Below are 14,459 nucleotides of genomic sequence, written 5' to 3'. Positions count from 1 at the left end.
GATTCAAGTTATCGATTATATAAAAAAATCTTAAACAAAGATATAAAATATAAAGATAGATTTCGTATGAAAACTTTATTATATAAAAAACCGTTTCAGAATGAAAGTCGGAAAATCCGCACAAGTCCGGAAATCTCGACGACAGTCTGAATAGGAGATTATTCAAAGACAATAGGAGAATAACAAAGCACACGGTTATTTGTAATTGAAATTAGCTGTCAAGGTATAATTACGCTGCTCTAGAGTCTCTGCCGAATGGTTTAGGCACACTAGCGTATAGGCATTGACATAGAACGCTGTTATATCGCGATCGAGGTGTATACATCGTGCGCACAGAGTATACCGTTTCCAACATCCGTCACCCTTTCACGCTCTCTATCCGAGCTCTGTGTCCGTTCTATTCTAACTTTCCCACTAATTTCGTATCGGCGTTAAACACGCGCTATTGTGTACAAACGCGCGTATTATTCGATTCTAAACTAAATTTGTTCGACTCGAACAAATCTACCATAGTGATTCAAGATCAACGCGACGGCATTCGAAAACTTGCTGCATTCGTGGCCCGGATAACCAACGCACTTTGCGCGTCCTATTTAATATGGATCGATAAACGATCTCGAGACGAAAAGAAAGAATCGTACATGTAATTATAAGTATCGATCTCACCTCGAGGGCGTGTAACCTTACGCTTCTCCGCCTGGGAATATGATTACAGTACGATACGAGTACGCGTCTCTAGGCCGATTAGCCTAGGGCGACACTTTCAGCTTAGGACGCGAGCCTAGGTGTCGTTAATCGAGAGTTCGCAGAGAAATTTAGGGCTTCGAGCGGAGCTAGCACTCGTGCCCCGGATTTTGGGAAACCCTAAAAGCCCGCGCGCAATCTTCTCTCTTGCTGAGATATACGGATACGCGTCCGTGAAGCTACGTAACATACACGCGATCGTGCACAGCCGCGCAAGAAACACACACACACAGAATTTTGGTGTTTGGCTGCAAACGTTAGAAACTCGGGAAGCGAGATTCTAGAGCGCAATGCGCCATCTGGCAGCTACCCAGAATTTCCATCTCTTTTCGGCCCCTACTATCTCTTTCACTCGTCCACATTGACGCACCTACCTTCGCTTTCCCTGCCCCACCTCTTTCCTTTCTTCCTAGCACACTCCTTACCGGTGTACGGAAAAACGGGGTGGAAGTAAAACAGACGAGAGACAAAAAGAGACTAGGTGAAATGTCCCAGGAGGAGGGATATTCTCTTAAAGACAAAAAGAAGAGAATAGAACAGATACGCGGGTATACGTACTTATAGAATATCTATCTATACGGTCTTTCCTTTCCTTTTTCTCGCAGTTTTCTATTTTCCCCTCTTTTTTCCTTTTCTTCTCTTCTCTTCTCTGTTTTGCGTCTAGATACGAGTACTACCGCCTTCCTTTGTTCCCCCCCCCCCTCCCATTCACCCTTCGCATCTCTTCTGCTTTCTTACAGCCCTCCCCGAGTCGACGAAGAAAGACCTTCTTCTCCGAGTCCTTGCATAGTTCGCTGTAGTTTTCTTTGCATTTTAATCGACCCTCGGCTACGTTCCTCGCCAACATATCGGCCAGCTCCACCAACCTCAGCCCTCATTTCATTCTGCTCCTTCTGCCAGCATGAGCTCCACTGGCTGAACGTGGCCCAATACGTGTAATCAACTCGAATACCAACCACATCGCTAAAGGCTATGATCGCCTGATTTTCCTTTTCCTCCTGTTTTCTCTGCCTAACCATCTGTGCATTCCTGTCTCCTTTCCTCTTCTCCGCTTATATCCACTTTTCCTGCTTGTGCCTGCTGGTCGCCACAACGCTGACATAGAGATTCGATTATTTTGACAGATCGCCGAACCGGATAAAGATCCCTTAGCAACATCGCCGACTTTATGATGACCAGCTTCTTATTTCCTCACATCTTCCATAAGAATTTCCCCGCAGCTTCCTTCCGCTACCCGGACGGGCTGCATTTTGTAGGTAACGTTTACTCATCCAACATTCATAATCCTGCCTTTCGCTTTGGTCGCACATACCAAGATTATAATGTTCCCGAAAGGAAATAATATCTTTTGTCGATGGCAAATCTTGCTTGATTTCTAGTTCAAAGCGAGTACGCATCGAGAAATCTTTTCTTAATTATTTATTTTGCATGCGATTATTAAAAATTCAGGTCAATTTAATTTGGATCGATTACGGCTGTCGATTAAATATCACAAATATTCATTTTTATTTTCGCCGCATTTTTCATCGGTATTAATGCTCGCGGTATACGCGGATATCATACTACACCGTGACCATCGAATCGATTAAGAATGGAATTCGATCATCGCAGCAGTTTCGTAGCGAGAACGAGAGATCCGATGGTGCAGTGGCATGCAGTTTTACAAATGCGGCCGAAAGTGCAACGAACCTGCAGCGCACTCCTGCAGCCGCGTATACGACGCGACGCGACGGGATGGGACGGGACCGACGACCCGATCGATCGAGACCACTCGATTAGACGAACTCGCTGCAGACCAACTTCTTTCGCGTATGCTAATCATCGTTTTAGAGGCCTTCTCTATTTTCAAGTGTCGCCACGTAGCAATTATATACCGATAACGTAACAAGCGTAACAAGCGCAGGAAGACGAAAAAGCGTTAGAAAATGTTAATAAATATTTAATCTTGCTGGTTTCTTTAAATTCTACAATTGTCATGTTCCAATTTCGTTCTTTTTTCAAGAAGCAACATTTACGATACGAGATATAAAGTATCTTTCTTTCATAAACAACGTGTGGACTAATTTTCATCGCAAGATGCAAACAGTTACTACCTGTACTTTAAAATCTTTTTCTGTTCGGTTGCAATTTACACGAAAACTTTCTTCACCGCCTCCGCGATCGTTGTTTCGCGATTACAGAATTTTCGTGTAAAATAATTGGTCACCGATTTGACATCGAAGAAATTAAAAACGCAAATATCGCGCAACTCCGCCTTCTTCGCTTTTCCTCTTCCGCGAAAGCGAAAATTCTGCGTGACCACGATCCTGCGAATCGTAAACGTTCCAATGCGATAAAACATTTTATAGAACATCACAGACGATCGATTTAGCTCGAAATCGAGTGACAGTATTCGCGTTACTTTTATCTAGCTCGTAAATATTCATACGAAACACTCGCGACATCAACGGTTTCCCGTTACCTCTTCCACCCCCCTTTCATTTCCCCTCGTTTGCACAAATTAGGGACGGTTACATCAGGGAATTGATGTCAAAGACAAATTTCATCAAACAGACGAATCACCTGTTCTAACCAGGATAGAAAATTAAAATACAAAGTAAATACTCTACTAGTCTATTAGTCCCCTGTCGTTACAAATTGAAAAAAGAAAGAACTTTTTATGGCTCGCTAGACAAATAGAACAAATAGAAGCTGACTATTCGTAGATACTTGCTCGGTACCATATAATTCTTCGAATTAAACTTTTTCTACCAATCAGTCCGTCGGCTCTTTCATTCCTTTCCTTACTCTACTTAGATTATCAATTTTCAAATGCAAAAATTGCTTTTTGTCCTGCTATAATGCCAAATGGCAGAAAATTATTACGTATTCGTGTAGTATCTGTCCCTTTAATTTTATTGTACTTTGCCGCATTTCTGTATGCATCCACCATTATTAATTAATCCTCTCGATAAATATAACGAATGTATCGTAACTTTTTCCTCTTACAAAGGCATTTTCATCGTATTCTGATCTGCTTTAATCCGGATAATCCGTATATCGATATCAGATGAACAGGACGAATATATTTAAATACGAAATACGAATCGACGAATTCAAGTCTCGCTCAACGACCAAGGAATTATAACTTCTCTTGTTAAAATATTCGCATTGATATTTCGCGACCATGGCCGTCTCGCTCGTTGCATGCACAACGTCAAGTCCTGTCATCGATTCACCGCAACGAATTTTCATAAGGCAGCTGACTAGACACTCGGATAAATATCTTGGCATAAACGTTCGTAAATGCGGAGAAGGAAAACATTTCCTTCGCCGAATTTGATCGCTAAATGCGTAAAACTATCGTTCAGCTACCATAATGCGAAAACACAGTGACATAAAGTGATACTAACTTTGACAAGAATAGGAAATTATCTTCTTATTATTTTCGACAGCGAAGAATCAACGACGAGACAGCTTGCAGCGTTCATGGTTTATCAACGGCGTTTATTAACCGAGTCGAAGCGTGTATACCAACTGTCAATAACAAGCGAAACTCGCACGTGAATTATTCACGGTGAGTCAAGAATTCCGATCTCGTAACTTTCTCAATTGCGATAAACGGAACGGTATACATTTTAACGATAACCGATGCGCCTTACGATAGTTAAATTTCGCCTGACGAATATCGCTCGGAATTCGTACAAAACGTCCACGTGTTTAATAAAAGAGAAAAAGAAAGGCAAAAATATCGAAACGTTCAAAAAATCCGTGTATATATATCCGTATATGTTTGAAAAGCGAATGCAACCTTAGTCGAAGAGCACGTAGATAATAAAAAATTGGTATCGTCGTCGTCGAGTATTTGTTTCGACTGGATTTTTATGTTTAATACATTTTCTTTCGAGCCAAATCGAAACGGTTGATGCGCGACGATAGACGCGACTGACAAAGTTCTCCTCTTTTTTTCTCTCGTCTCTGATCAACTGCTCTTGATTTGTATATACGTCATGTACATCTGACATCGGTTACCTTGACACAGTGGCACAAATGTAAACAGAGGCAGAACGCTCTGGTCTGACCCGGTTTTAATATCCTCTACTTACTTCGCCGTCCTTATTTCGCCGTTCCGCATGCGTTACCCTTGCATCGATTCCCAATGGATACCTGATTGCCAAAAGGCGCAATGCGCTTTTGCGCGCTTGTAACAACGGATGTGCGCATTATACGTATATGTATACATGTCACGAGACTCTATTTTATCGACAACAACGTATTTGAAAGCATTTGCAGAGATCGAGGTAAAAGATTCGAGCAAAGATTTTACAATCAATAGCTTTTTATCTTTTAACTTGATCGATCCTAAGTCTACGCATGACGTAATGTTTATTCTATCGTCGCGTTAAAAGTTTATCTTCGGTTCGAAAGAAGTGAACAAAACGTATAAAAACGTCGGTTTGACAAGTTTTCTTTCAATATTAGGCAAGTATAATGAGCTCGATAGATTTATCGCGTCGATGATATTCTTGCGAGCGAAACTGCAAAACTCTGAACCCTTTCGTTCTTGAATCGAACACCACATCTGGAACCGGTGTCCGATACTTAATATCTGTTGCTTCGAATAGGCGTAATGTTCGATAGGTGGTAAGTGGATCGATGAATCTTTGAGAGCTCGATTAGATGTACATGACCCCCTTTCTTTTCCCTTCTCTGCCACGTCCAGACAACGAAAAAGAGACTAGCCCCTGAATGAACGTACTTGAGAATCGGAGCATCTCGTATTCTTTCTCCTTCTCTTTCTGTTTCTCTGCAGCCCCACGGGCTAAAATCTTACACGCCGCTAATTGCTACCATTGTCTCCGATGGGAAAGACCGAACCACCACCACCACCTACAGCGTTAGCGACCCGCAACCACCGCCCTTTTCTTTCCTGCTAAATCTTATCGTTGATCTACCTTCTCCTTCCATCTTGCCAAAAGTCTCAGTTACTTGCTGTTTGCTGCACCACGTGCACAGCCGGTTCTTTAACCAACTATATGTACATATATGTATACCATCGCGATTCGCTCAGCCAACGCGACAATGAATTATTTCCTTCGATTCTTAACTCCTGCCTTCGAGTTCTTGCTAACTTGTTTCCCTTCGTATTTCGTATCTACCTCGAAATTGAAAAGTTTCGCGCATACCATCGTATACTTGTCGACCGATCGTGATCGTTGCCCGTGCTTGAAATTTTACCGAGGTCAATAGCGTACAAGTTGTTTGCCATCGTGTAACAGAGAACAAAGTAACTATCGTCAAATTTTCTTCGATGTTCGTTTAACCGTAACTTTAGCTTTCAACACAAGGAAAACGCGCATGTCCTGCGTCTGACCATTGAAAGTACATTCTACCTAATGTTAACGTACGTGCTCCATCTTTCGCTTAGAACGAGGATGATCTTTGTGGATAAGAATCCTTTTCCACCCGGCGTTATTACCCGTTTGTTTCCTCGCTTCTACTTTCCTAACATAATACGACTGTCGTTCTCCACCTGTTCGTTTCGTATCCTTTCTATCAGACAATTTCATTTATTCGCTCTTTTATTCGCTATGTACTGTCTTGCTTTCCCGACATATCCCATACACCGTTTTTCAATCCTTGACTTATTTATTTTCGCTATTTACATGCAAGCTTCGTTGCTGCGAAAATTGATAAATCCAAGTTTACCAGCCAAAGTTTACCTACCCCGTCAATCATACTTTCGTACATACTATTCATATTAAATGATTTATCTCGAATAACGGCAAACGAAGCATATAAAAATTACTTTGAAACACAAACGATAATCGATAATCACGATAAAAAAATAAGGTCACAGGAGAAAAATACCAATGGAATTCTCTTGGTTGGTGAAGATACTTGCGTTGGAAGTACGATATTTAGAAATACCGTGGTCATATGCGCGATTTATAGGCTAGATCGTTCGTATCTATAGCGCTTGAAGAGCGGATTGCATCTTCGAAGGGGAAACCATCCGGATTGCTGTATGCTCGTTGTATACTCGTTGTATGCTCGTCGAAGTATCTGAGCAAAGTTCACCGACTCCGCTGGCTTGGCCTATTTTTTCACACACACGCCGTGGTGCACCTTCTTTCTTTCACCCCTTCCTCCTCCACGCTAACCTACCGACCCCCCTCCTTTCTTTATTTCTTTCTTTTTTCCTTTCTCCTTTTTTTTGAAGGAAGATGAGTACATGACTACACCTAAGCTAAGCCACACACGTACTTTGTGTCAAAACGTCTGAGATAAAAGGGGGAGCATTACCCTGTGCGCGGAAAATGGACGACGCGTTCCTTTCTCAGATAAAAATATAGAATCTCCGATGTACGTGACAGAAGAACACGATATCTCAACTTCTTCCCGATGATACGTGTATGAAGCTTAAGCAATCACAAACGCGAACAAAGTACGAAGAAGAACTAGAAAACCATGAACGAATTGCCAGCTATAAATTATTGTTACTTTGTAATAAATTGATATTAACCCTCGACCGATATCTTTGGATATGAACTTTATTTAGTTTAGTTGACTAAAAATGCCTACATGTATATTTTAGAAAATGTTAAGTTGTAAAATTGCGCGGGATGATTGTACATATATCTATCAAGGAAATGTTACAAAGTGAAACTAATTATCCAATTTCGCTACATACGCAAAACTTATATTATATATAGATATATAATATAGACTGCTATAGATCAGATTCTAGCGTATTTAAGAGAGGAAGATTTAGCAGAGGGTTGGGTAAATGGAGCGGTGATGAAAAATAGCGTAAGAGTATAGGTAGCCGGTTAATTTAAAGGTAGATACGCGACAGGTATGTTAAGTAGGTTAAGTAAGTATAGGATAGTGTATTCGCATTGGTTACGAGAAACAGAGATATACGCGTGTATGTTAAGCGACTGTTCGATATGAGACACGAGATATTGAGAGATTTGGCGTGGGAATGCGGACTGGTGCTCCGAACAAAGTACGAGAGTGTGCCAAGCCAGGTTGACAAATAAATTAATCTACTAGAAGCTAATCGGAAGAAAAGTTTGCATGAGAAAATAAATCGTTTTATCGTAAATATATGTCGAGTTAAGCATTAGGTTTATGGGCGTGTAACGAATCTTCATTCGGACTAGCCATCGTTGTTGTACAATAGAGATTATATTTACTGGTATAAATATTGATTTTTACAAAGTTGAAAAATAACCGTGGTGATTAAACACTCGAGATGTTAGTGACAATGTTCTTAGGTTCAATAACGAATCCACGGTCAACGGGCTAACTCTTTGTTAAACGTAGAATATATTTTGAAGCACAAAGTAACGTTTGCTGTGACGCTCGGTATAACAATGCACGTAAAGACGATGTGCAAACTCTCCAAGGTGATCGCAAGAATAAAAAACTGATGGAAATTTTCCTCTCCTTACGATCGCGTTTGTTCGTTGCATATTGGCCGGGGATATCAACAAAATTCCAGCCGCCGTTGCTAGGCAGACCCGCGTAGAACTGGCATTGCTTCTGCCCGGGGTTTGATTGTTAATACAACGTGTGTCCCACAATATTGGAACTTCTCTGTTAGATAAAAACGTTCATCCCGTGACCGTGACTACGTTCGGCGACCAGCTGTGTCACATCGAGCCCAAGCCCATCGTCACAAATTACGGACAAACATAATAGGATTGAATCATAACAACTATTTCTAACTCTTATCATTTAAGTACAGCTATAATAAATAGTCTAGACTAAAGTATTGGGGATCTTCCCAAAAATTCCGAAAGAAAGGCCTCGATGCTCCTCATCTCTGACATATACAGGGTGGTTAGTAACTGGTGGTACACGCGGAAAGGGGTTGATTCTACGCGAAAAAAGAAGTCGAATATATAGAATAACAATTTTTCGTTTGAGGCTTTATTTTCGAGAAAATCGACTTTGAATTTTCGCTCGGTACGCGTGCACTTTATCGCGTCTCGTTATAACGGATCTCACTGTAGATCGTTGTCTCGACGGATATTATCGCAGTTTAAGTTTATTTTTGCCGTAACGGAAAATTAGGAATACATAATGAAATAATATGAAGTAACGTATTCGATTGTTTTAAAGTATGAAAGGCTACAGTAAAGTGCACGCGTACCGAGCGAAAACTCAAAGTTGATTTTCTCGAAAACAAAGCCTCAAACGAAAAATTTTTATTCTATATATTCGACTTCTTTTTTCGCGTAGAATCACTCCCTTTTCGCTTGTACTATCAGTTACCAACCACCTTGTATATTTCCAGAGAATGGCGTTTTAAATCGTGTGTTGTTGCTCGAGGCAGAAGCAACCTATGCGATGTCAAGGGCCAAGCGTTCTCCAGTCGTCTTTGGTCTACCGACTATGTACCTACTTGTTCCTCGATGCATATGCATGCCTCTACATAACGCATGTATTCGTAACACGAGTCTGTTCGACTGGAAACGACGTATATATACGCGTACATTGGTATACAAGTGACAAGGAAGGTGAATACACCACACGTTCGTATAGAGTCAGTCACGTCGAAAGACCAGATTAGGGACCCTTCACGACGTAACCAGAGATGAAACCGCCGCCACGAGCGGCTCTAATTTTGCGGTAGAGTTTCTTGCGAATCTTGAAAATCCTTTCGTGTCGTCGGCAAAGGCACGAATCGTCGGAGAACTTCCCGAGGGGAGATTTTATCGCTCACGGTACCGCCTCGTTAACTTTTATCGACATTTCCGGCTTCCATCTGACTTGCGTCCTTCGCGAGTTTCATCGAACGCTATTTTTTACGCTACACCGTTACGTTAACGTTAAAATCGTTAAAGGTGGGAAAACGAATAACAGACGAAAATAAGATATACAAACACTCGTTACAATATTTAGCGAATGAAACGATTCTCTGTATATATATATCGCAAACTTTTCCAGTGGTGTACATAAAAATATAAATTTGCGGATATAACAATCGATTTTGATATTAAACGTAACGATAAGAACGTAAATGGGAGCAAAGGTAAAATGGTTGTTGTTACGATAAGTAGATGGGATACCCGTGTAATATATTGCCGAAAATACTGAGAAATCGAATAAACGGGTCCACACACAGTTGGTATGTATAAAGATCGTTAATCCACTGGTAATCTTGCTCCTGTAACTGTAATCGGATCATGCTCTCTACGGATTTACTCCGTGTGTTTCAGGTTCGGCGGTCTGATTGGATTTGTGGTCGGGCCTGGATTTAGCATTAAGAAGGATGGGTTGGACGCTCACCGTTCTTGGGGTGGCTTTAGCCATTGTCGTCGTGGCTAGCGCCGCCCTGGCACTTTACAGGAGGAGGTAATTGCACCACTATATTTTTTAACAAACACGTTCGGTGACAGCTGGCACCAGAGATTTTCGAGATTTACAATTCACGATTCACGGGAAATTTTAGTCTCGTTGCTTCGAAGCTTACATTTACCGTTCCTAGTAACGAATAGATAACATCTTTCAACTCCTTGCTTCCCTCTTCGCTGAAACATCAATGGTAACAGTTGTTGCGATTCTATAGGCTCGTTGTACAGGCCCGCGATAACAGAAACGTTCTTTCACGTGATAAGCTCGAGTAGTGTTTTCTTGTTTCTGTATTTTCTCGCGTTACACAACAGGTACGTTCGCGAAGACTGGTAAATACGGCACGTGCAACAGGTTAAAGGGTCGTTCAGCTACCAATTGTATCAGTGACTTCTTATCTCGTCTGCCCTTTTCTCTCATCCAGTGTATCCTTTTTCCAGCAAAACCACCTCTTTACGACCTGCAGGCGTCGTTCATCGATAGATTCGTTAAAGGATTGAGAAACCTGAGAATTTGTGATAATCGTAATAACAAGTCGATAGCCTCAAGTTGGATCGTTGAAAGTGTGACGACATTTAGAAAACCTCCCCTAGGCAGGAGCGTCTCGAGAACTCTACACTCTACTTGTTAAGAGGGAGAAAGCTTTGTTAAACGCTTTGATCTCTGTACGATAATGCTCTACCTTTTAATCGTAAATCATCAAACGTATGAAATCATATCACACAAAATCATATAAAAAGTCAATAACATATAAAAACAAGCACGTATGAATACATAATGAGTATTTAGGTACAAGTGAAAAAGATAAATATCTCTGAACAATAAACAAAAATAGATATCTCTGAACAATTTTATGGTAGGGAAAGGTTCAAGTTCAAAAAGCGTGTGCCGAGCCTTTCGCACGCAATCGATTAAGCAACTGTTGCCCGGGAATGCAGCGAAATTTTATTTTACCTTTCAATATCACACTTGATAAAATTCATTTCTCCTCGTTGATCGATTCCTCGCTCCATCCCTTTGACGAGCGCGCATCCCCCCATACTCTTAATAGTAGCATATTCCCGTTATTAGTCCGCCGTCGAACACTCCATGTGACCAAACCCCTTTCTCACTAGTATATCGAACGTTAAAAAAGGAGGAAGGAAAATGTTCACGACGACTTTTGTCATAATGTAAAATCGGTCGATTAACTAGAAATACCAGCAGAAATACCTTCTCAGTAATAATCCAACTGCCATACCCGTAGTCCAAAAGCTCGATATCTAACCGTAAAAGCAATTTTCACACGATAAGTAACGGATATTTAACGCGAAACATACTAATGTAATTTTAGCAAGGCTACTAATAACAACAATTGCTCGGAATATTATCCGTAGGTATTGCATCAACTGGCAATGGAGCGCTAGAAACATTTGGAACATCTGCGAGCAATGGCGACAAAGGCTATCGTGGTTATGGGCGCCGCGAGAAGAAAAGGTACACTTTGGTAAAACTAAGAAAATAGAAACTTTAAAAAGAAATAGAAAATTCGCTTAAAATTTGCCACTCGAAAAGTTGAAATTCCGACGATTCGTTACGATGGATTTTCCAGGTTGGTTTAGTGAAAGCACAACATCCAATAGCCCAGACAATTCCCGGTTTATATCGACAACCTGGAAATGCATCTCAACATTTGCTTCACAGCGACAGCGACCTCAGACTCGACGCGCAAGGAGCTTTCACCAGGTATTGCGGTAACGAACTGCGAAATCAACTCCCGATTAGATTACTAATAGATTACTAATTCACTGGACGTTGGTTAATGAAAAGCCATATCGCGTATTGTGAACCGATAAAGCGATTATTTCTTCGACGAGGACGAAACAACCACGACGGATAATAAATATAATTTTATCGTTAACCGAACCGTGGAAGAAATCGCCGAGTAAATTACGATAGGGTGGAGCCATCGCGCGTTAATTTTATTACGACACAGGACATTGTCGAAGCGATAGGCCGGTATTTCTTATATTTTGCTTGATGCGATCGACCACTTGATGACACAGCGATAACTTTTTCCGGAACAAGCACTCGGAAAATAATTGGCTAAAACCATCGATAACTCGACTAACTTACAATCGAATAACAGTGTCGTTATTGAAAGCATTAAATCTTAATTATTGTCGTTGTTGTACGTTATTCGACCCGCTCGTGCATTCGTTGTTTCAAACAACGAACATTAAATAAATCTCTGTTCGAAACAATCGTTAAAGTATTTATATTCGAAGGGAAAATTACGCGATTTCCTTTCTTCGGTAAGCGTGCGATGTCTACGCAACCGGTCGATACTCGTTTGCTAATATTTCACACGATAACGAGCTAAAACCGCGCTGCTGCAAAATATGAAATCAAATCTGCATCTCGCGCCGTGTCACGCGACCAATATTTCATATTCGACAAATGAACGGCTTAATATATGCGCCGAATTCGAAACGATACATATCTGCGCGATTCGAGCGTTCGATATCATCAGTGTGATAAAAATATCATATTTAGAGAAATGAAAATCAGATCGAGAAACAACGTTCCAACCAAATTCGCCGCTCACGTATAAAGCGAGAAATACGAAGAGAGTAAACGCTTTGACGAAGAACATACAATGGAGGAAAGAATAAAAGGTTGTTCGTCTCAAAACGATATAACTTGCGATATTTGCAGATTCGAACCGGTAGATAGAGATCTTCATCCACCTCTGGGCACTGCTACCGGCAGCACCATACCACCGCAGCCTTTGAGACCAGCACCTCAACCAAGGCCAACTTCACGTCCAAGGCCATCTCCGCTTCAAACCTCCAGCACAGTAGACTACCTGAGAATGCAAGAAGCTGGCCCGGTACCTCTGACACCGCCGCCATCGTTGCAGAGAACAGCGATTCCTTCGAGGTCGAACGGCCCGTCGGTCTTTCTTTTCCAGAGCGAGCCCATGAAAAATTATGGTCTACATCAAGTATCGAACGACCACGGTTCGTTTAGATTCGACGGCGAGAAACCGAACACCATGACGAATGAAAATATTCAGATGACACCGTACGGCTCGCAAAATCACATCGACGCAAGACTGAGATACGAATTCGAGGAAGAACCGAGGAAAGAGCAGAATAGGCACAATCCTTACAAGCAATTCGATACCGGCCTCGAATCGACGAGAATTAGGTACGGAGTACATGGTGTACCTATAGCTACGCTAGATGGGAAAGGGGACGAGGACAACAACACAAGCTACGGCAGTTACGACATCGTCCAAAGGAGTCACATAATACGGCAACATGTCCGGAATGATTCGAGAAGCTCGCCAAGCAGTTTCGATATGACGAATTCTTCGAATGCCGCCAGCCAGACTATCATGGGATCGATATACGGATCCGAGGAACTATCCAAGATGCTTCGCAGCACTCAGAGTCTCGGCAACGACCTCGATCGTAAGAGCAACGAGATGCAAAGCATCGAGATGACGCCCTTTACAAGTTCCAGCCTTCAGGACGATATCAGCCCGTGCTACCTGTATCGCGAGAATCAAGGGTTGCAAAAGGTCTCGCAGTATATTCAGAGCTTACCCGATCTTCCTATATACGACTCGATCAACGAGCTCGGACTCCACCGAGATCAGGATCGCATCCTCTACGACGACACGATTCAAACATCGATCAACGCGTTGAAGGTCAACAGTGAGGCAGCTTCCAGTCCGATACCACCGCCACCCGCGCCACCTGACCCACCGAAAGATGTGCCAAAGAAGAACGGACAGACAACCGGCGAAAGAATATTTAACGCTCTCAGATTGGTCACGTCTCACAGCTACATCGACGCCTCGGAATTTTACAAGTATACGTCAGATTGATCATTCTATGAAACAAAAAAAAGAAAAGAACTAGAAGAAGTTTGCGTACGAATAAATATTAACGATTTTGTTCTTGATTGTTATAGCTCAGTCATATCCTCGGCACAACAAGTTCAACGTTTCACCTTCCCACCGAGATCTCCGTCGTTGGTGGTGGAAGATAACTCCACTACTAGGTTGCACGATGAAGTTCAAGATATTTACGCGGAAAACGATTCCGATGTGATAGGTCCTGACGGCTCTAGGCGTAGCTCCGATCTTTACAGCCCTGAACTGAATTTAGAAGCACATAGAACTGCACAAGAGGTAGTATACGTCGAGTCTAGGAAGACGTTAGAATATTATTAAAATTTTAATCATCGTATTAAATCTTTACGATTTTAGGTGTACAATAGTTTACAAGATCCACCGTCGTCGCCGTTGTTAGTTAAAGATCACAGTCAAGAGGTTTACACGTATATGACTGACCCAAGCTTCACGAGAACCTCAGAGG

The 14,459-nt window shown here is 41.8% G+C and overlaps 1 protein-coding gene across 4 annotated transcripts in view; it reads left to right on the top strand.

Annotated features, from left to right (window-relative positions):
• Positions 1 to 14,459, top strand: part of LOC126918282 (uncharacterized) — a 62,102-nt gene that overhangs the window by 39,818 nt on the left and 7,825 nt on the right. For all 4 annotated transcript variants that reach the window (XR_007711298.1, XM_050725982.1, XM_050725984.1 and 1 more), the window contains exons 2-7: positions 9,957 to 10,092; positions 11,466 to 11,565; positions 11,681 to 11,814; positions 12,787 to 13,950; positions 14,053 to 14,272; positions 14,351 to 14,458. Coding sequence is in view for 3 of the 4 variants with exons in the window: in XM_050725982.1 (XP_050581939.1) it covers positions 10,010 to 10,092; positions 11,466 to 11,565; positions 11,681 to 11,814; positions 12,787 to 13,950; positions 14,053 to 14,272; positions 14,351 to 14,458 (1,809 nt within the window). In the remaining variant the exon portion in view is untranslated. The remainder of the gene's footprint in view (positions 1 to 9,956; positions 10,093 to 11,465; positions 11,566 to 11,680; positions 11,815 to 12,786; positions 13,951 to 14,052; positions 14,273 to 14,350; position 14,459) is intronic.

Source organism: Bombus affinis, chromosome 7, assembly GCF_024516045.1.
Source record: "Bombus affinis isolate iyBomAffi1 chromosome 7, iyBomAffi1.2, whole genome shotgun sequence".
In the NCBI taxonomy this organism is placed as follows: Eukaryota; Metazoa; Arthropoda; class Insecta; order Hymenoptera; family Apidae; genus Bombus; species Bombus affinis.
This window is presented reverse-complemented; position numbering and strand designations above follow the sequence as displayed.